At 47.6% G+C, this 25836-nt stretch overlaps 1 protein-coding gene across 7 annotated transcripts in view; it reads left to right on the top strand.

Annotated features, from left to right (window-relative positions):
- The window catches only part of LOC147607906 (uncharacterized), a 95444-nt gene extending 69855 nt beyond the window's left edge, over positions 1 to 25589 (top strand). For 2 of the 7 annotated variants that reach the window (XM_086789942.1, XM_086789943.1), the window contains 2 exons: positions 24307 to 25004; positions 25099 to 25589. In XM_086789942.1, coding sequence (XP_086646068.1) covers positions 24307 to 25004; positions 25099 to 25171 — 771 coding nt within the window. In that variant the 3' untranslated portion in view covers positions 25172 to 25589. Of the gene's footprint in view, positions 1 to 24306; positions 25047 to 25098 lie in introns of those variants that run through there. The other 5 variants (XM_086789944.1, XM_086789945.1, XM_086789947.1 and 2 more) reach the window with 4 other exon arrangements.
- Positions 25590 to 25836: the final 247 nt, after the last annotated feature.

Raw genomic sequence — 25836 nt, 5'->3', positions numbered from 1 at the left:
TGAAGAAATATCTCTATCCGTCAACATGTCATCCGAGTCATAGTCAGGCTCTCTAACCACCGGCACTGTAGAAATGGCACTCGTATCTATGGGCCACTCATCTAGGGGACCATCATCATCATCATCATGTGCAAGAGACTCACGCTACTGAGCTATTTGAGCACAGCCACGCCCACCACGACGGCCCCTACCACTTGGACTACTAGTAGAATCTCCATGAGCATCAGCATCTACAATACTCATAGCTCGTGATCAGAGACTCATCAGTGCTAGGGGAGTCGGCTTCCAAAGGTGAGAGGATACAGATGGGAGTTTGTTCACCGCCCACACCCACGCACAGTAGGGGGTACCCTGGGGTCAGGAGGGGTGGCTTTATTATAGAGGGAGGAGTTTCAACATGTGATACAAGTGGTCGAGATATTCAGAAATCTTGGTGCTTGCTTTAAGCCATACAAGGCTTTCTTCAACCTGCAAACATGCTCGGGGTGACTCACATCCTCATAACCAGGTGGTTGCAACATATACACCTCTTCTTGCAAATCCCCATGCAAGAATGCATTCTTTACATCCATTTAATGTAAAGACCATTGCTTTGACGCCACCACCGCTATCACAACTCTCACTGTTGCCATCTTGGCAACTGGGCTGAAAGTTTCCTCATAATCAATGCCATATGTCTGTGCATATCCTTTGGCTACCAACCTAGCCTTATACCTCTTTATGCTTCCATCACTGTTATGTTTAACTTTGTACACCCACTTGGATGAGGCCGCACGGTTTTTGTGGGTGAGGATCCAAACAGAGAGGGCCCAAGACATCTACCTTGCAATGTGTTACTTTGCACCCTCCAATTCTAAATTTTCCACCCATGGAGAGTCCCCGTACCTACCCCTTTATGGTGACATTATGAAGTTTTCCAGTCTAGGGGACATCCTCCTGGTTGGAGACTTCAATGCCCGCACCGCAGGTGCACAGGTACCCTTCTTTGAGACAGATGATCCCATGTACCAGGAATTTGACACGATGGGTACAGATCTGGAGCGAATCATAGGATACAGCAGCCCGCACAGACTATGGAGAGTATCTCTTAGCCCTCGGTGGGGCTCATAAGCTAGCGATTTATAATGGCTTGGCTAGATGGCCTAGATCCAACTCCTTCACCTCCTACCCCTGCGGACATGGAGGAGCTAGTACTGGACTACCTAATGGGATCCCTCTCTTTGATCCCACTCATTTCGGAGTTTACCATCTCTCCTCGCTCCATCGGCGTTGCAGCTGACCATGCATACCTGGCCTTCTCACTCACATGCCGATACACCATGCAACCACCTGCTTTGCCCCATCACCGTCCGAGATAACACTTCACCAGAGAGACCTCTATGATCACGTCTACCGCATCCTCTCCGACCTCGACCCCCACATCCCACTTGATGAGCTTACTACACACCTCTCAGCCACCCTCCATACATCCGCAGCAGCCGCCTTCCCACACTCCAGAGCCACCCCTACATCACCAGGAGGGACTGTCCCACAGAATAGCTAGTACGACGAGAATGTCGTGATACCCGAGCCCGTCTACATCGGGAGATGGCACTAGGATCCACCACTCACCATCAGGCGCGAGTGATCTTTCGACGTCTCACACGGAGAAAGAAGAGAGCCTACCTGGCAAGGCTTGAGCAGGAGCTATACCAGCTATTTCTTGGAAGGGACTGTAAGGAGGCCCGGAGGATCTTCCAGGATCATCGCCTTCCAACTCCGATTACTTCACCCAACACCTGGCACACCTATGCCACCTCTCTCTACCATGTCCCTGAGCAGCCACCTCTCCCCCATCCACCCGAACCTCGTCCCCCACACTCTTCCTTCTTTCACCTCAGCATGGTGAGAGATGCTATTGACAGGATGCAGACTGGGAGAGCACATGATCATGATGGACTCCTCATCGAGCATTTCTCCCATGCTAGAGACACGCTAGCCCCTCTACTGGTTCACATGTTTAACAGGGCTTTATGTGAAGGCTTCCCCGTCAGCTGGTCATCGAATACTATTGTACCTATCTTGAAAGCAGGTGACCCCATGGACCCCAACAACTATAGGACTATCATGATTGGTCACACCTTGGCCAAGATTTATGGTTCTATTTTGGAGCATGAGCTTAGTAGATGGTCCGAGGAGCAGAGACTCAGGCATTGGGGCAAGCAGGCTTTAGGAGAGGGCACTCCACACTGATCATATCTTTACACTACGGGGGATCATTGAGGAGGGGAGAGCTCACGGGCAATGGATATACTGCTGCTTTGTGGATTTCCGCAAAGCTTTTGATACTGTCCCACGGGCCAGACTGATGAGGAGACTGTAGGATATGGGAGTGCCAGCAGAGATGCTGTGGGGGATCATTACACTCTATGAGTCAGTCACAGGCAGAGTACGGGCTCAAGGAGGTGACTCAGAGATCATACACAGCACTATCGGGGTGAAGCAGGGCTGCCTCTTGTCTCCTACTCTATTTGGTCTATACATTGAGGAGATCTCGGATTACATAGACAGACAGGGAGGACCAGGAGCACATTTGGCAGGAGTCCTGAAGCGATCCTCTTGTATGCAGATGATATTGTTCTTATTTCTGATTCACCAGAGGGGCTGCAGAGGCATTTGGATGCATTACAGGCCTTTTGTGAGGACCGGGACCTTACTGTGAACCTTGGAAAGACCAAGGTCACGATCTTTGACACCTCCTCACAGTGGATAAGTAGATCTGCAGTACAGTTTACATACAGTGGAGAGCCTGTGGAGGATGTTACCTCGTATGTATACCTTGGGATCACTTTTGCTGGACCTCAGTTCTCAATGCGGAAGGCGGCCGACGCTAGATTGATGAGGGGATATGCAGCCCTTGGCTCGCTAGAGAGGCAATGCTCACGGATACAGTTTCAAGAGCCGAGGACGAAGCTTTGGTTATTTGATACTCTAGTTACACCTGCACTACTGTATGGTGCCCCCATCTGGGGTCCTAGCTTATATCATAGGAGGAGACAGAGGAGAGATCCGCGGCCGAGATAGATACAGAGGAGGTATATGATGGGTGGAAGCCAATGGAGAGGCCTCTAGTGGCGATGATCTCACGCATGATTAGGAGTAAACCATCAGTGCCACATGAGATTGTGCGGGCAGAGATGGGGGTTGCACCGATAGTGATAGAGGCTCTATTCCAGACAGTGACATACTGGCATAGGCTATGGGAGCTTCCACTTGATAGATACCCCCCGTCTAGCCCTGGAGTCCTCCAGACAGTTTACACTTGAGGGAGATATAGAGTGCTGGTATGCACAGGTGGGCACTTGGTTTGGCATGCACGGTATGCAGATGGAGGCACTCCCCCCCTTCCAGTACAACATAGAGGCCCCGTCATTTGCTCTTAGCCGCACAGAGCGGAACTGGGTTATCAGGAAGGACATTGTCAGACTGGATACTCAGAGGACATGGAGTTCACCTAGTCGTCCACTGGGGACAAAGATGGCCTTCTACACAGATCACGTCCTATGCCTAATAGAGGATGGGTTCATCATCCGTCCATGCTTGATCTCCCCTTCTTCCTTCTCGGTGTTCTTGACGGCTACCAGTTCCACTTTCAATGCACTCACCTCCTCCTTGAGTGCCGTGTTCTCTTGTTCAAGGTCCGTGACCCGTGCTTCGAGGGCCATGATGTGTCGGTATAATTTGTTCTCCACCTCATTGAGGTTGGAATCGGATGTCTTCTTGTTCTCCTTGATTAGTGCCTTCATTGCCGTCTCGAGGGCCTCGAGCTTCTCTTGGAGACTCGGAGCCATTCCTCGAGATTACTCTGCAGCGCTTCCCACAGGCAGGGAGGAGAGAGAGAGAGAGAGAGAGAGAGAGAGAGAGAGAGAGAGAGAGAGAGAGAGAGAGAGAAAGAAAGAAAGAAAGAAAGAAAGATTTTATTAACGTCTTCCAAAAGACCGAACTCGGCCTATGAGACAAATCGGAGTACATGTATGGGGTATCCTCTGTCATCCCAACAAAATGAAAAAGTACTGAATAAAAAAGCTGAATCTGGGTGTGCAGGGGATGGAGCTCTATTACTAGGAGAATGCAAAGCTATATGCATGGAGTATACAATCATGATATGCAACCTAGCTAGCTCCATCCTGTACCATACTGGGGGTATAAAATGGTATACATCAGTGAAGGGGGTGTCCACAGCTCCCTGAAGAACATGCCTGGGTGTGCTCTGAAGCGAGCCAGTCGCTCCGCACCCTCTCTGTGAAACTGAGCTCTGATCTCTGTCATCTCTCTCTGGTATAGGCGTGGTGTCCGAAAGCCAGGTGTCCTCTGTCTCCTGCGGGCTCTAAGTGTCTCTGCTCTCTGGAGAGAGAGAGAGAGAGAGAGAGAGAAAGAGAGATTTTATTAACGTCTTCCAAAAGACCGAACTCGGCCTATGAGACAAATCGGAGTACTTGTATGGGGTATCCTCTGTCATCCCAACAAAATGAAAAAGTACTGAATAAAAAAGCTGAATCTGGGTGTGCAGGGGATGGAGCTCTACTACTAGGAGAATGCAAAGCTATATGCATGGAGTATACAATCATGATATGCAACCTAGCTAGCTCCATCCTGTACCATACTGGGGGTATAGAATGGTATACATCAGTGAAGGGGGTGTCCACAGCTCCCTGAAGAACATGCCTGGGTGTGCTCTGAAGCGAGCCAGTCGCTCCGCACCCTCTCTGTGAAACTGAGCTCTGATCTCTGTCATCTCTCTCTGGTATAGGCGTGGTGTCCGAAAGCCAGGTGTCCTCTGTCTCCTGCGGGCTCTAAGTGTCTCTGTTCTCTGGAGAGTAATTCCCTGCCATGTAGGGGCTGGGAGGGGGATGGATCTCTGAAAAAATGTAGTAATCTGTGTCTGTCGCCCCCCCTCTGGAGCTGTCTGAGCCTGTAATAATGTCTCTCTGTGGCGCTGTATGTCTAGAATGTATCTCCCCAGTATGCGCTGGTCTGCTGCCTCAAAGATCTGGCGTAGGGAATGTGGCTCTCTGAATAAAATGGGATCTCTCTCTCTGATGGCTGTATATGCTCTGCATCTGGGGCCTGAGGAAGGGTAGGTGGGATTACGCAGGCGAACAGAGAAGACAAGGGCGAATGCAGGCGGACAGAGGCGAACATGGGTGAATGCAAGCGGGCGGACAGGGAGACGGACAGGGTGCGCGAGAGAGAGAGAGAGAGAGAGAGAGAGAGAGAGAGAGAGGGAGAGAGAGAGAGAGAGAGAGTATTTCTGGCAGCGCAAGCAAGCTAGCACAGGGGGAGCGCAGCGCAAGCAGGGCAGCTCGGGCGGGGATAGGCGTAGCACAGCGCGAACAGGGTAACGCCAGGCGTAGCACAGCTAGGGTGCGCAGCGCGAGCAGGGAGAGCTATATATATATATATATATATATATATATATATATATATATATATATATATATATATATATATACACACATATAGATAGATATATATATAGATATATATACATATATATATATAGATATAGATATATATATATAGATATACATATAGATATATATATATATAGATATATATATATATATATATATATATATATATATATATATATATATATATATATATATATAGATATACATATAGATATATAGATAGATAGATATATATATAGATATAGATAGATATAGATATATATATAGATAGATAGATAGATAGAGAGAGAGAGAGAGAGAGAGAGAGAGAGAGGGAGGGAGGGAGGGAGGGAGTTGTATTAACGTCTACAAAAGGCTAAAATGACCTATGAGACTAAAAGGTTTACATCGTGTCCATGAAATGAGACCAAAAGGCTAAAATGAAATGAGACCAAAAGGTTTACATCGTGTCCATGAAATGAGACCAAAAGGTTTACATCGTGTCCATGAAATGACCTATGAGACCAAAAGGCTAAAATGACGTATGAGACCAAAAGGTTTACATCGTGTCCATGAAATACATCATCATGGGTACTAAAAATAAAAATCAAAGAATGTAACAAGAGCTGAAATGTCAGATGTGATCCCAAAACAAAAAGTTTCTAGCTCTCATATCACCCTAAAATATCCCGCATAGGACGTTGCAACATGTCGAGAGAGAAAGAAAGAAAGAAAGAAAGATATATTAAGCGTCTACTAAAGACCCATTGGGCCTTTGAGACCAAAGTGGTACAATAATGTCCATGACATATCTCATCATGGAATGGAAAATAAAACATAATGAAAACATAAATATAGCTATCTTACTGGGGTGATACAAAACTGTCCATGGAAACTCGTCATGGAATACTAAGAACATAAAAACATGAGAGAGAGAGAGAGAGAGAGAGAGAGAGAGATTAAGCGTCTACTAAAGACTCAATGGGCCTATGAGACCAAAGTGATACAATAATGTCCATGGCATATCTCATCATGAAACGGAAAATAAAACAGAAAGAAAACATAAACATAGCTATCTCACTCGGGTGATACCAAACTGTCCATGGAAACTCATCATGGAATACTAAGAACATCGAAACATAAGAGCAGCATCAGGTCTGAGTAGATGGTATAGCACTCTCCAAAATATCAAGCATGGGGCTAATGAGTATGGTCGAGAGGTCTCCCTCAGCTATGTCATGTGGAAAGGTAGCTCAATGGCGGTGGAGCATGTCCTCGATTTGGAGCTGACGAGGTGATTGTGACCGACGACGACTGGGGGCCGGGGACGTTGGGCACGCACTAGTGTGGAGGCTCAGTCCGAGGTAACTCCTCTCGGGCGAGGTAGGTCTGGAGGAGCAGCTCGTGGAGGGTCCACAAGATCCACTATATCGGTGTCCACCTCCTGGGTCCGGAAGAAACTGGTGATGGTTGGCTAGCGAGGGAGGGGGCGGGGTAGTTGGGGCCAAAGCTCTCTCAAGAAGGTGTCCCTGTGTCTACGGAGCTCAAGCAAGAAGAGGCCTAGACAAGGCTGGTCCTAGAAATCAATGATCTTGGAGAGTGGACCAAATTCCTCACAAAATAGACAGTGAAACCTCCCGCGGATCTCATAGTATACTGGGCAGCGGCATATGTAATGCTCCTCCGTCTCAACCTCTGTGTGGCATAATCGACAGATCCTCTCCTCTCTGGGTCTCCAGATGAGCTTCCCGGTTCTGAAGATGCACTCAGCTCTACCTATCTCCACTCTAAGGCCATGGGATGAAACCCGTATCTGGCCAATCGCAATCCGCATGGGACATGTGAACACTCAAGTAGCCCGGCTACTGGATGAATCCATCCTCAGTGAGTGCGAGGAAGTGGGACATGGGACATGTGAACACTCTCCAGAGGTGTGATCCATGTGCAATGGGTGTAGAGGCCGAGAAGATCTAACCGGATAACCCGGTTGATATCCTTGTGAGAGAGCCGGAGAAAAGGGGAGTCCAAATTGTATTGAAGGGGGGATAGGCACCAGGCGGTCCATGCGAAGCCCATATACTGAGAACCAAGTGGAAACTAGTTAGTAGTGCATACCATACTCCAGAGTGGCCCTGAAGTGCTAGCTATCTTGAGGACTTGTTACGACCCTGTGTTTTTCCCTCTGGACAACAAGCAGGTGGGCATGGGCACGGGCACGGGCACGGGCACGAGATGGACAATGTGAACGGTATCAAGTTGGATATGAAAAGGAAATTCATAAGTGTGGCCAGCCCAAGTGTGAAAGGGGACAAAAAGGATTTTTAAAGTTTGTAAAGTTTAATAAACCTTTGAAGGCTTAAAATATTATTATATTTTTAAGCATGTGTTTTGCTGATTGCTTTTGGCGTTTTTGAAAAGCGATCTCCTCTTTATAAAGGTGGAGGGTGGTGCATGGAGCAGGGTGCTTCCCCTTGAGGTGGTCGCCGTGTGGGGTCGGGTGCTGCTATGCGTATGGCTACCAGGCGGCTACAAGCTGCTGCGCAAGGGCTACAGCAGGGCGCTGCTGCGCATGGGCTACAGGCGGCAAGTGCTGCTGCTGCGTGCATGGGCTACAGGTTGCTGCGCACAAGGACTACAGGGCGGCTGCTGCACACATGGCTACAGGGTGCTGCTGCACGCATGGGCTACAGGCAGGCGGGCTACAGTCAGCTAACGGGTGCCAGGTGGGCTGCAGCCAGTCAGGGCAGCCAGTTTAGGTGGAGGCTCTCTATGCCAGGTGGTTGCACATATGGGTAGGTATGGACTTCAGCCAGCAACAAGCGCAAGGCGGGAGACTCTCTACAGCTTGTCAGGCAGCCAGAAGGACTGCAGGCGACCACAGAGGTGCCAGGGCTGATCAGCACGTTCGACTCTATCTCTCTCTTGGAAGGAGGTGAGCTGAAGGAGGCGCCGAGGGGCTAACAGCCAAGGGGCCTCTCTCTCTCTCTCTCTCTCTCTCTCTCTCTCTCTCTCTTTGCAAGCAGGTTTTGTTTACGAGATTGGGATACAGAGGATCAAGTTAAGATGCAGAGGATGATGTTCTTGGAAGAGATGTGTGTTGCTCTTTATCTTGGACTTATGTGTATTCAGGGATTGCTTGACACGTCCTCTATCTTTCTCTCTCTAGGTTTTTGGCACCGTGATTGGATGGTGCATATGTGGGTTTATGTGTCATGGAAACGGGACATTGGTCTTTCGAGAAGAAACAAGACTTTGGTATCGAGGAAACAGGCCTATGGTTATGGGATACAGGTCTTTGGTTTATCAGATACAGGTCTTTGGTTTCATGTGGAGAACATGTCTTTGGATTCATGTGAACAGGTTATAGTTTTCTCGAGGTTACATGCAAGCTGTGACTATAGGAAGGACATGTGGTTTGGTATAGCCCTACTGCTGTTTGGGAAAGGGTTGTGGGATCCATGATAGCCATGGAGAAAACCTTTTCAAGCAGGGAGGTGTCGTACAGGTTTGCCTTCTCTATGGAATGCTTTGCTGTAATAGCGAGAGTTCTTATTGGGAAAGTCCTGGGTGAAAAGCTATAAGGGATCCTATTGGTAGAGGATTCTTCGAGTTGTAATATGTACTCAAATTTTGTTCAAGTAAAGAAATACCGCAAGGGGCGCCACTGCGATTTGGGACCAATCGGTGTCCGTGTACTTTTTGCAGGAGTACTCTAGCTTCCCCTGTTTGTTTCCTTTTCCAGGTCCCCATGGGTGATGAAGTGTTTTGTGTGCGAGTGTTTGTTTCACTGCCCCTCAGATTTCTGAAGGCCGGTTTCATGGTTCCATCGTCGGGATATCGTCAACTTTCTCAAGAGGTGAGCCCGTGGTTGTCACATCAAAAGCTTCTACATGACGAAAGTGAAAAGGAAGTACAGGAGACAGTGCAGGATTGTGAGTCTTTTGCCTATGTGAGGTGAAGAGCAAAAGCTGAAGATGAAGCTCAGGAGAAAAGACACCAAGGACAGGAAGTAGTCAGCCAGGAACAAAGCAGTTGAAGAGTTATGGTGCAAGAGATGGGTTGAAGGCTATGGCTTTTGACACTTTGTCACCCGTGGTATCTTTGCGGAGGCTTCATGGGTTCGGAAGGCAATTTCTTTCTATGTTTAGCAGTGGTGATCTACTATGCTTCATCAGGGACTTGTACTTACCACTTGGGTGGAGTGCAAGCAGGTTTTGGGTGCTTGTGGATGTATCAGATGAGGCTCAGATGGATATACGTGTCATGCATATGTTTGTCATATGTAGAATGATGCATGGTTTTGTTTTTGGCTAACATGTTTCCACTTGGTTTTAGACTTATTCTCCAGGTTCTGAAGAAACAAGCAAGAGTTATTTGTCACTCCGATGTGACGGTATGGCCTTATTGTTCAGGATGATTGTTTCATCACCCAGATGCACTAGAGGGGCATTACTTTGGTCATATGGGGAATCTTTTGGATGCTTGCTGTGTTATTGAGTGCAATCGAGAACGCTTGCTATTTTTCAAGAGGGGGGTATGTTACGACCCTATGTTTTTCCCTCTGGACAACAAGCAGGTGGGCATGGGCACGGGATGGACAGTGTGACGGCATCAAGTTGGATATGAAAAGGAAATTCATAAGTGTGGCCAGCCCAAGTGTGAAAGGGGACAAAAAGGATTTTTAGATTTGTAAAGTTTAATAAACCTTTGAAGGCTTAAAATATTATTATATTTTTAAGCATGCGTTTTGTTGATTGCTTTTGGCGTTTTTGAAAAGCGATCGCCTCTTTATAAAGGTGGAGGGTGGCGCATGGAGCAGGGTGCTTCCCCTTGAGGTGGTCGCTGTGTGGGGTCGGGTGTTGCTGTGCGTATGGCTACCAAGCGAGCGACCAGGCGGCTACAGGCTGCTGCGCAAAGGCTACAGCAGGGCGCTGCTGCGCATGGGCTACAGGCGGCAGGTGCTGCTGCTACGCGCATGGGCTATAGGCTGCTGCGCACATGGCTACAGGGTGCTGCTGCGCGCATGGGCTACAGACAGGCGGGCTACAGTCAGCTAACGGGCGCCAGGTGGGCTGCAGCTAGTCAGGGTAGTCAGGCGGGTATTAGGTGGAGGCTCTCTACGCCAGGTGGTTGCCCCTATGAGCACGTATGGACTTCAGCCAGCAACGAGCACAAGGCGGGAGACTCTCTACAGCCTGTCGGGCAGCCAGAAGGACTGCAAGCGGTCACCGAGGCGCCAAGGCTGATCAGGCGGGTATTAGGTGGAGGCTTTCTACGCGAGGTGGTTGCCCGCATGGGCACGTATGGACTTCAGCCAGCAACGAGCACAAGGCGGGAGACTCTCTACAGCCTGTCGGGCAGCCAGAAGGATTGCAAGCGGTCACAGAGGCGCCAGGGCTGATCAGCACGTTCGACTCTATCTCTCTCTTGGAAGGAGGTGAGCTGAAGGAGGCACCAAAGGGCTAACAGCCAAGGGGTCTCTCTCTCTCTCTTCGTCTTGGGCTCCTGAAAATGCGCCTGGAAGCACTGCCGCTCAAGTAACCTCAAGGCTGCATATCCCCATGTCACTCTGGCATGTGTTGCAAGAAGCATGGTGAAGCGTGGGCCATGAAAGTGACCCTAAGTTAGACATAGGACGAGATAATCTCCACAAGATCCCCTCTATATGTGAAGCTCAATCTGGATGTGAAAGGGCGAGAGGTATTGAAGACCATTACCTTGGTTTTACCAAGGTTAACAGAGAGGTCCCGTTGAGTGCAAAAGTCCTGTTAGGCATCCAACTGTCTCTAAAGCCCCTCGGCTGAATTTGAGAGGAGGATGATGTCATTTGCACAAAGTAATATGGGGATCAATATGCTTGCCAGTGTGGGACCAGCCTTGCCTAATCTGTCAATGAAGCTCGAGATCTCATCAATGTAGAGGCCGAAAAGAGTGGGTGATAGAGGGCAGTCTTGTTTCACCCCAATAGTGCTGGAAATCTCGTGGGGCTTTCACTTGTCCGGTGAAGGACTCATAGAGGGGGATGATGCTCCAAACCATGTCAGATGAGACTCCTATCTTCTGTAGATGGTATACGAGGCAGGCTCGGGGTACAATATCAAAAGCTTTGTGGAAATGAACAAAGCAGTAGTAAATCCTTTGATGGCGTGCTCCACCCTCCTCAATGATGGCACGGAGGGTGAAGATGTGGTCAAGGTAGAGTAGGTCCTCCGGAAGCCAGCTTGTCCTGAGGCTCTGCATCCTTGGCTCTCTGCAAATGAACTGAGCTCTGCCTCTAGCAGTGATCCATAGAGTTTGGTCTATGTGTGGCCAATCATGATCGTCATGTAATTATTAGGATCAAGTGGATCTCCGGCTTTGAGGATTGGGGTGATGGTGTTGGTGGACCAAGAGGGTGGAAATCCTTCACAAAGGGCTCTGTTGAACATGTAGGCTAGTAGGGGCTACAAAGGGCTCTCTATTTAACATGGAAGACCCCAAGGGTCTGTGAGACCATAGGTAATACGATGGTACCATGGATATACTGGGCCATAGAAGAACCAAAAGAGAGAAATAAAGAAAGAAGGATGTTATTAACATCTATGGAAGACTTGAAGGGTCTATAAGACGACGAAGATGTTACATGTGATCTATGAATAAGACATGTCCTTGTCCATCTGCCTCAGATCTCGTGTGGGCTAAGAGTCAGCCGTGGTTTGTCAGTGAGGGGTCAAAAAAGTCAGTGATAGATGTTTGTGCGTTATCTTGCCTCTCTCGTTGCTGCCTCAATAGTCCATCTCTGTGGTGCCTCAACCCTAGTAGGTATATTCCAGACATCTCTAATTTTTGAAATGCATCGTATGTGACAAGAGCCTGAACCCCTCCCTAACGAGAGAATGGTAGCGTCCACGTAACTCATAGTAGACTGGGCATCTAAGTATGTAATGTTTCTGTGTCATTATCTCCTCGGTGTTGCTACATAGCGTGCATAATTGTTCGTCCCCATCCCTAGGATGCCCTCTGCTCTCCCCATCTCAATTCGAAAGCAATATGACCACACCTTCAGCTGACCAATGGTGATCCTCATGGCATGGGACATGTGTCTATGGAGATAACTTGCCCTCTTAAGGTGGTTCCAAACGTAGTGAATGATACGTTTAGTACGTTTAGAAAACGTGTTGAAAAGATTCTAAATATAGTGAACGCTGCCCCCGATATATATGTATACAAAATTGATAGTTTACTCATAAAATTTTGAAATATCTAGTTGGAAGATTCATCAATGAAAATTAAAGCGCTTACTAATACTATACAACCTTTAATTTCAATTTTACACAACTTACAACTTACAACTTACAAGTCACAAGTGACAATAGCAAATGCAAATATCAAATAAAATAATTAAACAATAAACATAGATGAAAGTGAGATGGATCATGGATAAATTCGAAATCATAAGACTGTAGACATATGTCATACATGATACTACAGAGAATATGATCTCAATTCTGATTCCTAGAGGCTAACAAACAAAGCAAAGTCTAGACTAGTCACAAAAAAAAAAGTAGTAACTATAAACTATAATAGCAACTAGCTACTCATCTAAACTAGATGATGACTCTGAAGAAATATCTCTATCCGTCAACATGTCATCCGAGTCATAGTCAGGCTCTCTAACCACCGGCACTGTAGAAATGGCACTCGTATCTATGGGCCACTCATCTAGGGGACCATCATCATCATCATCATGTGCAAGAGACTCACGCTACTGAGCTATTTGAGCACAGCCACGCCCACCACGACGGCCCCTACCACTTGGACTACTAGTAGAATCTCCATGAGCATCAGCATCTACAATACTCATAGCTCGTGATCGAGCACGTGTAACCTTGCGATCTATGCTCTCAAGCTCTCTATGGAGCTCTCGGTATATCTCCTCCTCGTTTCGCAACCGGTCTTCTTGAAGCTGAGCCTCCGCATCACTAGTATGAACGAGGAGCCTATCAAAGATAAAGGGATTCACCTACCACACGTGACATGGCGCATAACACATATCAAGAGTCAATACTCAATACTCAATGCTCAATGCTATTCATTAGGACTCATGAGTCAATGCTCATGAGGTTACACATAATGAAGTTTAATAATAAACATTTCAAGTTGGTAGGTAATTTACCTCCTACACACCGGTGGTTGTCTTGAGTGTGCGCAAAAGACGGAGGTTGGATCGACAAAACACCGACCTCTCTAACTGTTGAGTACTCGAGCGATTACGGATCTTGGTTTGCACAAGAGAGTATGCACTCCAATTATGTTCACATGCACCAGCAGAGCAACTCTGCACATGCCAAATAGCACTGGCAAATGTCAAAAGACAAGATTACACATTGTCTGCATTGTACAAACTAAGAACTTCAAAGTTACAAACCTGAGATAGCAATCTAAAGGCCACTTTTTGGACAGTTTGGGCATGGTATCCATGGATGTCCCACCATGTAAGTGGTTTCGCTTGCCCTTGAACTACTGAGGCACTCAACTTGCCAAAGGCAACTCCCACCCGATTGCAGTAGACGACCAACTCCTCATCGAAGGTCACCATGTCATCATAGCTAAGGACTTGAGACACGTAAGCATCCTTGAGCAAATTGAGTTGCGTGTCTGTCTGGAGCTCGACCTTGTTGAACATCGGATGGAGTAGTGCTGCAATCCATGAATGGGACGACGCATGAAAGTCCATCGTGAGTCAACAATGGCCATCACCTCGCCACGTCTGACATTCCAAAATAGATATCCAATAGTAAGTATATTATATAACCAAAATAACAGCACGTACCATAAACCATATTACATAATAGATATTGGTCCTTGGATATACTTGGTAGGAGTGATAGTCAGCGAGGTGACTAATGACACAATCTCTCTCATGATGAAAATGATGATAGAGGAATCCCAATGTAGAGCCCTCCATGTCCCTGAATCGGAAGAAGATATACATGGGTTTGAGGAGCTTTGCTAAGCCCTCAATATCAAACCAAAAGGATTCATCCAACACTTTGCGTTGGATGTATCGAGTGGACTCGTTGGTCGAATCACGCATCTCCCTCCATGCCGGTGATACCATTGAGGCTTGAAGTGCATCCTGTACCTCATGTAGCTTGCTAAGCACAAGATACATATAGGCAAATCGGGTCTTGGATGGTCACACCATGTCCAAGTGTGAGTGGGATCGGAAGATAGATAATGCGTGGTGTTTCTTCCTAAGGAAGGTAGTGATGCGTACGGCCTCATCCGCGATCGGCTTCACTCATCAAAGCTTTCCCATGTCCTCCATCATGAGGCCCAAGTGCACACAATGGATGGGAACTCTGCCTCAATCATCTCTCCCATGCTCTTGCAGTTGGACGCATTGTCCGTAATGACTTGCACCACATTCTCTGGGCCAATATCGGTAATAGCCTGCTTGATGTGCTGGAAGATGAATGCTGCAGTGATCATCTCCCCTGTCTTGCCTACATCCACGGCACGCAATAAATCTGTGCCCATGCAACTAGAAACAAAGATGTTGATGATATGTCTTCTTCGCACATCACTCCATCCATCTGAAATGATACTACAACCATGCTTCTTCCAAGAATCACTTATTGGCTCTAGTGCATTCTCTATGCGTTGTTTCTCATCCTCTAACATGGTTGTATGCATCTTCTGGTAGTCTAATCCATACTAGTTCTCACATGGACCTACATCGGAGATGGCTTTAATCATTCTCTTTCACTCATACGTGCGAAGGACATTGAAAGAGATATCTCTATCTTTGCCTTCCGCTACCTCTCCTTTACCCACGAGGATTGGTTCAATGTACCACGTAGAGTGGCCTGATGGTGTCGTCCTGCACTACCACATGCAATATCCTCCACATGAGACTGTCCATCATCTACTCTAGGCCTCTTTCGGCTAGGATCTACACCTGAACGTGTGGATGGCCCTTCCATTGAGCCTGACTGTGACATCTATCCACCCACATATGAACATACTAGCCTACCAATAGCTGATGGGCCCATATGCGCAAGTGTATCTAGTTGCTCATCCTCAATGTGATGACTCTACCAGCCCTACCAAGCTGTGATCCGAGGAAGATGCGTGGGTTTTCCCGCCAAATCTCATTAAACACCTCCTGTGGTGCATTTGCACATGGTCCAATGCCACCTACCGTACCTTGGTCAACATGATAAATAACACGAGTGGGTGTGCTAGTAAATATTCCTCCACAATATTTGCACTTCCACACGCTCGTGGTTGAGCGACTGACACTTGGGGTGTTGGGTGTGCCTTGAATGATGGTGTGCTTTGTCCATACGGAACTCGGTACACGCGGCATCTATGGCATATGCACAAAAAGCAATCAAGAAAATGGAGAAATGTCAAGACGACTCAAGAGTTATATTTCAAGCACATATGAGCATGTGCGGAAGAAAGAAAGAAAGAAAGAGAAAGTTGTATTAAGGTCTTCAAAAGGCCAAAATGACCTATGAGACCAAAAGGTTACATCATATCCATGAGGTACATAATCTTGGGTACAAAATAGTAATAAAGAAAGATAACAAAAATCTAGAACTTTAAAATCTGATCTAGGTACATGAGCAGAGAGCTCTCATATCACCCTAATACATCCCTCATGGGCCGCTATGACATGGTGCTCAAGGTGGTAAAACTAAGCTGGCGCGAGAAGGTCGTGCGATGATGGGAGATGATGGCCCGGATCTTCCTGTGGTGGCGTGGCCGTGGGCGAGGGCCATGGGGTCTGGGGCGTCGAGCTCTGCATAACTCAGTGGCTCTCTCGAGTGTCACACCTCTCGGCCGAGCTCCTACACTAGCCTGTGGTCTGGGTATGATGGGTGGATCGGCCCTCGGAGTGCTGGGTATGGAAGAAGTCAGTGAGAGCTCTCTGTGCTAGTCCTCGAGCAAGTACAGCTAATCTGGATCTCACTAAGGACTCCCTGTGTCTACGGAGCTCTAGAAGAAAAAGTCCTAGGCATCTCTGATCTGGGAAGTCCATGATCGTGGAAAGTGGTCCTAACCCAGGTCGGAAGAGGCAGTGGAACCTCCCTCGAATCTCATAGTACACGGGGCATCGGCATATGTAATGGTCCTCTGTCTCGGGCTCTGTGTGACAGAGCTGGCATATCTTGTCCTCTGGTGCGGCCGCCCTAGGCCCATATCTGGTAGTCTCCACTCTCAGCTAGTGGGACAAGGTGCGGATCTGGCCGATCGCACATCTCCCCCAAAGGATAGGTGTATGTCCATGTAGCGTGGACGGATGATGAACCCATCCTCTGTCAGGCATAGGAGGTGATCTCTGTAGAAGACCATCTTTGTCCCCAGTGGACGACTAGGTGAACTCCATGTCCTCTGAGTATCCAGTCTGACAATGTCCTTCCTGATAACCCTGTTCCGCTCTGTGCAGCTGAGAGCAAATGATGAGGCCTCTATGTTGTACTGGAAGGGGGGGAGTGCCTCCATCTGCATACCGTGCATGCCAAACCAAGTGCCTACCTGTGCATACCAGCACTCTGTATCTCCCTCAAGTGTCAACTGTCTCGAGGACTCCAAGGCTAGCTGGGGGTATCTATCAAGTGGAAGCTCCCACTGAGTCTACGGAGCTCTAGAAGAAAAAGTGCCAAGCATCTTTGGTTCGGGAAGTCCATGATCCTAGAAAGTGGTCCGAACCCAGCTCGGAAGAGACAGTGGAACCTCCCTCGAATCTCATAGGCTTTGGCATATGTAATGATCCTCTGTCTCGGGCTCTGTGTGAGAGAGTTGGCATATCCTTTCCTCTGGTGCGGCCGCCCTAGGCCCATATCTGGCAGTCTCCACTCTCAACTGGTGGGACGAGGTGCGGATCTGGCTGATCGCACATCTCACCCCAAAGGATAGGTGTGTGTCCATGTAGCGTGGGCGGATGATGAACACATCCTCTGTCAGGCATAGGAGGTGATCTCTATAGAAGGCCATCTTTGTCCCTAGTGGACGACTAGGTGAACTCCATGTCCTCTGAGCATCCAGTCTCACAATGTCCTTTATGATAACCCTATTTCGCTCTGTGTGGCTGAGAGCAAATGACATGGCCTCTATGTTGTACTGGAACGGGGGGAGGGCCTCCATCTGCATGCCGTGCATGCCAAACCAAGTGCCTACCTGTGCATACCAGCACTCTGTATCTCCCTCAAGTGTCAACTGTCTCGAGGACTCTAGGGCTAGCTAGGGGTATCTATCAAATGTAAGCTCCCATAGCCTGTGCCAGTAGGTCACTGTCTGGAATAGAGCCTCTGTCACTATCGGTGCAGCCCCCATCTCTACCCGCACAATTTCATGTGGCACTGATGGCGTACTCCTAATCATGCATGAGATCATCGCCACTAGGGGCCTCTCCGTTGGCTTCCACCCATCATATACCTCCTCTGTATCTATCTCGGCCGGCTCTTTCCTCTGTCTCCTCGTGTGGTATAAGCTAGGACCCCAGATGGGGGCACCATACAGTAGTGCAGGTGTAACTAGAGTATCAAATAGCCAAAGCTTCATCCTCGGCTCCTAAAACTGTATTTGTGAGCATTGCCTCTCTAGCAAGCCAAGGGCTGCATATCCCCTCATCAATCTAGTTTCGGCTGCCTTCTGCATCGAGAACTGAGGTCCAGCAAAAGTGATCCCAAGGTATACATACGAGGTAACATCCTCCACAGGTAACACCACAACTCTTATGTGGAGCTTGATATAAGAGCTTCACCACTAGATGCCCACATCTTTCTATCAAGACAACCCCCGCCCCTTGCTCTAAGCGGGGTTAAGGGGGGAAGATGGAGTACCACAATAAGAAAACACACGCACAAAATATTTAACTCAAATCTTGGGGGACTTCCCGGGCAGAGAACCATGACTCAAATATTTAATTCAGATCTTGGTGAACAAAGAAGCATGACTCAAAACATAATAGGAAAAAAATAATTTTGTAAGCTAAAAAACTTATCCTCCAACACACGTCGGTGAAGAGTAGTCTCTCTCTCAGCAATGTTTCCATGCCACCATGCCGGTGCCAATGCAGATTTTGTTTGTGGAAGGCAATGATGCCCTAATGCAAATGCTTAGACCTTCCATGTCACTGCAGAAGCTCCAATTTGATGTAGGAGGCTTGATTCTGGAAAAGGCCCAAATGTTGTTAGATCTTGAGCTCCCTGTCACAACCGTAATTAAAGATCTTTCCAAAGCTAAGTGGCTCAACTATTGTCTCAGTCTATTGAGCTGAGCTAAAAGATTAGGATCAGCCAGTGTTTTGTGCTGGCCATGGCGATGCATAGGTTGTTGATGACGTTGGCGGGCTGCGCAGATGCGGCAGACAGCAGGGCAACATCAGAGATGGTTTAACGCAGCTATTGATGTGGCGGCAGCTCTGATGAGAAACGCACAGTTCAGAAAAAAAAATGCAGCATTGACAGTGATGATGGCACAAGCTCTGATGAAAAACACACATTTCAGAAAAAAATGCAGCACTGAAGGTGTGTGGCGCATAGCTAAGGTGGCTCTGATACCATGTATGGCATTCATGGTGCCAGGATGGAGCATGTGCAAAGAGAGAGATGGAAGTTCAACCCATGACAAGTTGGTGCACAGAGATAAAGTGATAGACAAAGTAAGAGGGGGAGAAAAAAATGAAATGAAATGTTATATTAATGTTTTCAAAAGGCCACAGTGACCTATGAGACCAAAGTTACACCCATGTGACATCTGATACAGTCTGGAAAAGAAAAGAAAGAACTGAAGGTAAGTATGTAACCCTACAATACATCAGTAGGGAGCATCCGAAAGCAGCAACTAGGGAGAGTGGGAAGCTACTGCTACTAGTCAAAATAGGGTACATGAGTACGTGGATACATGGATACATGAATACATGAATATGGGGGAGTACAAAAGTGACAGTGAGTACAACAGTATATGGTGGAGTGGTAATCATCCTAGGAGCTCTAGCATGGGTCTCTGCCGGATGGCCTGGATATCTGCTATAATGAGATGCCTGATCGGACGAGCCCGATGCCTTGCAATGATGCTCTGAATCCTCCGGTGTAGGCACCGTCTCCGATGTGAGGATCCGCGAACCCTCAGGTGTCTGGATCTGCCCAACTGGATAGCTCTCTCAACTAGAGTCCCACAGGGTGCCTACTGCTGGGCTGTTGGTGTCCTCTCGGGTAGTCCCTCTAAAGAAGTCAGTAATCTGTCTCTGTGTGGACTCCCTGCCAGTCGGGCGTCTGGTCCTGATAATGGACTCTCTGAGCCTGCGGATCTCTAGGAGATAAAAACCCAAGCATCTCTGATCACAATAGTCCATGACTCTAGCCAGTGGTCCAAATCCCTCTCTGAAAAGGCAATGGTAGCGCCCTCGAATCTCATAGTATGCTGTGCAACAACAGATGTTGTGCTCCTCCGTCTCTGGCTCTGTCCGACAAATCTGACAAATCGTGTCCCCTAGAGTTATGCCTCTAAATCTGCGTGTCGAGAGAGAGAGAGTTGTATTAACGTCTTCAAAAGGCCAAAATGACCTATGAGACCATAAGGTTGCATCATATCCATGAGGTACATAATCCTGGGTACAAAATAGTAATAAAGAAAGATAACAAAAATCTAGAACTTTAAAATCTGATCTAGGTACATGAGCAGAGAGCTCTCATATCACCCTAATACATCCCTCATGGGCCGCTATGACATGGTGCTCAAGGTGGTAAAACTAAGCTGGCGCGAGAAGGTCCTGCGATGATGGGAGATGATGGCCCGGATCTTCCTGTGGTGGCGTGGCCGTGGGCGAGGGCCATGGGGTCTGGGGCGTCAAGCTCTGCATAACTCAATGGCTCTCTCGAGTGTCACACCTCTCGGCCGAGCTCCTACCCTAGCCTGTGGTCTGGGTAGTATGGTGGGTGGATTGGCCCTCAGAGTGCTGGTATGGAAGAAGTCAGTGAGAGCTCTCTGTGATGGTCCTCGAGCAAGTACAGCTGATCTGAATCTCACTAAGGACTCCCTATGTCTACGGAGCTCTAGAAGAAAAAGTCCCAGGCATCTCTGATCCGGAAGTCCATGATCGTGGAAAGTGGTTCGAACAACCCAGCTCGGAAGAGGCAGTGGAACCTCCCCCGAATCTCATAGTACACGGGACATCAGCATATGTAATGGTCCTCTGTCTCGAGCTCTGTGTGACAGAGCTGGCATATCCTGTCCTCTGGTGCGGCCGCCCTAGGCCCATATCTGGCACTCTTAACTGGTGGGACGAGGTGCGGATCTAGTCGATCGCACATCTCACCCCAAAGGATAGGTGTATGTCCATGTAGCATGGACGGATGATGAACCCATCCTCTGTCAGGCATAGGACGTGATCTCTGTAGAAGGCCATCTTTGTTCCCAGTGGACGACTCGGTGAACTCCATGTCCTCTGAGTATCTAGTCTGACAATGTCCTTCCTGATAACCCTGTTCCGCTTTGTGCGGCTGAGAGCAAATGACGGGGCCTCGGGGGGAGTGCCTCCATCTGCATACCGTGCATGCCAAACCAAGTGCCTACCTAAGCATACCAGCACTCTATATCTCCCTCAAGTGTAAACTGTCTGGAGGACTCCAGGGCTAGACGGGGGGTATCTATCAAGTGGAAGCTCCCATAGCCTATGCCAGTATGTCACTGTCTGGAATAGAGCCTCTGTCACTATCGGTGCAGCCCCCATCTCTGCCCACACAATCTCATGTGGCACTGATGGTTTACTCCTAATCATGCGTGAGATCATCGCCACTAGGGGCCTCTCCATCGGCTTCCACCCATCATATACCTCCTCTGTATCTATCTCGGCCGCGGATCTCTCCTCTGTCTCCTCCTATGATATAAGCTAGGACCCCAGATGGGGGCACCATACAGTAGTGCAGGTGTAACTAGAGTATCAAATAACCAAAGCTTCGTCCTCGGCTCTTGAAACTGTATCTGTGAGCATTGCCTCTCTAGCGAGCCAAGGGTTGCATATCCCCTCATCAATCTAGCGTCGGCCGCCTTCGGCATCGAGAACTGAGGTCCAGCAAAAGTGATCCCAAGGTATACATACGAGGTAACATCCTCCACAGGCTCTCCACTGTATGTAAACTGTACTGCAGATCTACTTATCCACTGTGAGGAGGTGTTAAAGATCATGACCTTGGTCTTTCCAAGGTTCACAGTAAGGTCTCGGTCCTCACAAAAGGCCTGTAATGCATCCAAATGCCTCTGCAGCCCCTCTGGTGAATCAGAAATAAGAACAATATCATATGCATACAAGAGGATCTGGTCAGGACTCCTGCCAAATGTTCCTCCATGTCTGTCTATGTAATCCGAGATCTCGTCAATGTATAGACCAAATAGAGTAGGAGACAAGGGGCAGAGAGAGAGGTTTTCAACTAAGGGGCTTTTTTTAATTTGAAGCTTTAGTAGCGTAGAGCATGAGCCTAATGTCACAGATGTACTTTCAATTAATGAAAAAAACAGCCCAAAACCCTAATTTTTGCTGATTTTTGAAAACTCCAGAATCCCTAAAATTGACCTTTGATTTGCTGATGATGCTTGCTGTTGTGGTTATGAGCCAGGCAGGAGCAGTAGTGTGAAGGCGGCCAGTGGGAGAAGTGCTGCAGGTGACAGCTTTCATAGCCATGGGCGCTCCGTTGTTGATGTTAGGTGCAGAGGAGCGCTCGAAGATGGTAGCTGGCTGTCATGAGGCTCACAGGTGTCAACCTGCTGTGCTGCGACTACGCCTATTGCGGCCTGTGGAGCAGCGCACACAGTAGGCAGGTTGTGTGTACAGAGAGCAGCAAGGCACCAGCAATGAGCTGATACTGAGGCGCAAGCGAACAGTCAAGCAGCACTTGACTGGGTGGTTGTAGAGAGACGGGAGCACACATGGCCAGCAGCAATGATGCGCATCAGTCGGGTAGAGGCGTGTGGGTGACCAGCAGTAGGAATGTCAGGCAGATGGCGATGATGGCACATTCAAGTACCTAAAGCTCTGATACCAAATCTTGGAAATAGCTAGTAGCTATGGAGGCTCATAGACTGCAGCCATGGCTATGGTGTTGAAGCAGTCGACAGGGATAGAGAGAGAGAGAGAGAGCTAGAGAGGGAGTGAAAGTACACAACTCAAATGATGTGATGGTTGATTGATTCTTTCAATGAACTTTATAGGTTTACAAAGGTTGCCTCTTGACATCACTACTTATCACTCTCACAAAAATATCTAGATATTATTGTGACCCCTCTAAGAGGTGGTTCACTCACACATACACAAACACATAAGTGACCCCTCTAAGAGGTGGTTCACATGCACAAGTAAGACCTTGATTCATTCACATGCACAGGTAAGACCTTGATTCCCAAACAAGACATTAACCAAGCTCTGATACCAATGAAGACTCTAGGATTAGGGTCTCACACATGAGAAAGCTACGGTGGATGAAAATAGACATAGAGAGAGAGAGAGATTAAAGCTCTAGAGAGAATATGTTGCACGACTCAATAATCTTGTTTATTGATATGTTGAAAGCTTCAAAGAATGCAATGCTTTTATAGGCTTTAGAGCCTCATCTTTTGACACAACACACATTGAAGTAATGACACATGGCAAATGCCCATGACATCACTGCTTATCACATGCAAACACACTAATGGCTATAAGTGGTGGTTCACACACACATACTCACTTCGTCACATAAGTGAGTGTTCACACACTTATAAGGGATGTTCACACGCATATGTAAACAGGGGTACATGTACACGATGGATACACACACAGGTCCGAGGTAACTCCGAGAGAGAAAGAAAGAAAGGAAGATATCTTAATGTTTGCAAATGGCCAAAGTGGCCTATGAGACCAAAACATAGTACACAGCTGATGTTGTCTCATCAAAAGTAAGACAAAAAGGACTAAAAAAGGCGTAAAACAGTCCTAAACAGCTATGAAAGGAAAATACTCCTACTGAGGTACAACAAAAGTGTATAATATCTACAACTAGCATAAGACTGGTGTAATCTGCTCATCTCAGTATCTCTCTCATGGGGTGCTATAAGATAGAGAAACTAAAGTGGCGGGGCAGACGTCTCCTAGGGCGGGTGATGATGGCTCTAATCCACCGGTGATGAAGCGGCCGTGGACGAGGTCCTGGTAAGCGTGGGTGTCTCGCTCGACAAAGTGCTATGGCTCTGTCAAGGGTGACTCCTCTTGAAGGACGTCTATGGGACGTCTGGCTTGTCGAGGGGGTAGTGGAAGTCCTGGTTGTATCTGCCGGGGTGGTCCTGGCCCTGAAAAAATCTGTCATGGTCGTTGGTGCGGTGGATCCTGGTGTGCTGTCCTAGCTCGTAGGAGAGCCTCTTGATGGCGTCTAAGCTCCAATAAGAAAAGCCCCAAACACCTTTGATCCTCAAACTCCATCACATGTCGTAATGGTCCAAAACCCTCTCAAAAGAGACACCAGTATCTCCCTTGCATCTCATAGTAGAGAGAGAGAGAGAGAGAGAGAAAGAGAGAGAGAGAGAGAGAGAGAGAGAGAGAGAGAGAGATTTAACAACGTTTGCCGAAGGCCAAAATGCCTAGAGACCAAAAAAAGTAGTGTATACAATTTGTGATGAAAAGTATTTCTTAATTGCTAGTGCAATAAAGACGCGAATGTGTGTGTGTGTGTGAGAGAGAGAGAGAGAGAGAGAAAGAAAGAAAGAAAGAAAGATTTTATTAACGTCTTCCAAAAGACCGAACTCGGCCTATGAGACAAATCGGAGAGAGAGAGAGAGAGGTGCTTATGCATGTGCTCACCTGAAATTTGGTTGAAATAGAGTTCTAATTGTGATTTTTTTTGCTTGGCAGGCTATCAGAAAACGACTGGAAGATCCATTGACATCAAGGACTAGAGATAGTCAGGCTAGTGTCACTAGAGCCCATCCTGAGGAGACCAAGGAAGAATTTAATGACTCTAAATTCATTAACAAGGCAAGAAACTTCCAAGCTGCAGAAAAGGGGTCTTCTGAAGATGATGAACAGCAGAAAGGCCGGTCAAAGCTAGAGCGCTGGATGAGTCATAAGGATTTGGAATTTGATGCCTCTGAAAGGTTTCCATCTCATGCCAAGGTGAAAAAGAATGAAAAGCATAGGCAAAGTTCAGTGTCCCGAGAAAAGCAACGGCACGATCCATCTAAATTGCATGTTGATTCGGACCAGGAGAACCAACAGCTGGCCGAAATAGGTAAGAAGGCTGGAAAGGCCTCTGTATTTGAAGAACAGGTCAATGGGAAGTTCCCCAAGCCGGATGAGAAGGGAGATCCTTTAGTACAAAGCAAGGAAGTACATGCTGATACAGAAGACAAAGACTATGTAGAGCTTCCTGAAGATTACCAACATGATCCAGCATTGCCACGAACGAATATGGCTGCCAAGCTGGAGAAGCGGAAAGAGCGTTTCAAGGTCTCAGTTGAAGACAAAGAACTGTTAAAAAGTCTGGATTACGAAGACCATCAATTGATGGACAAGGATGAGTCCAGGCAAGAGAGACCACCACGCAAGAGAAGGTGGGCTAGTGGCTAACTTGAGCCTTTTGGAGTCTTGATGCGGTGAGACTGCTCATCTGATTGTTTTTCTTCTTGAATTGAAACCATGTAAAAGCCTACGTAATCAGGTAAAACATATACTTTGTGGAGCAGCTCCTTCTGACGGTGTGCGTGGGACCTGTGCCTAAGGATGGGAGCCCGACTGAGGCCACCAATCTTACCTCTTCTGCATACAGAGAACGGTCTATTCTTTGGATCTTGCGAAGGTCACCTCGGAAAACTTCTCATGATTTGCAGGGCAAAATGCCTTACGTTGTATAGTCCTGCTGTCTGTAAATTATAGGAAGGGAACAGGATTTTGTTGGATCTATGTTCTTCTGAACATTTGTGGAACAGTCCCCACTCAAGTATCTGGTACTGAAGTGGGCAGAATGCCAAATCTCAGATGCATGATTTGAAAAGATTACATGGTTCACAAGCCATAATCACAGTGTGGTTTTAGTAAAGGACGGTTGTGAACTACACGTTCCTGAAGTGGAACTGAAGATGTTCTGTATTAAAGTATGCTCCATTGAGAGCTGACATTTCATCCTTTGCCTTCTGGTACCCGGCCTCCTCATACTCATATGCGTGTTGCCTCTGGGCACTGGTTAACCCAGGCTTGGTCTGCACCTAAGCTACCCGGTGCCAATTCACTCAACAACCCTCTCCCTTCTAAATGAGGGCTCACAATGGTCTTTTAACTCCCCATGTCTACCTTGTACATGTCCTCAGATGGTCTTGGCACTGCATCTGAGGATTCTGTAGGTCCTGTCGTGTTTGTACCTTACTACTGGGTGATATTTGAGAGAAC

The sequence above is a fragment of the Cibotium barometz genome, chromosome 54 (assembly GCF_041138505.1).
Source record: "Cibotium barometz isolate CiBa-2024 chromosome 54, ASM4113850v1, whole genome shotgun sequence".
Classification (NCBI taxonomy): Eukaryota; Viridiplantae; Streptophyta; class Polypodiopsida; order Cyatheales; family Cibotiaceae; genus Cibotium; species Cibotium barometz.
The sequence above is the reverse complement of the archived record's forward strand: the minus strand, read 5'-3'. Positions and strand labels throughout refer to the sequence as shown.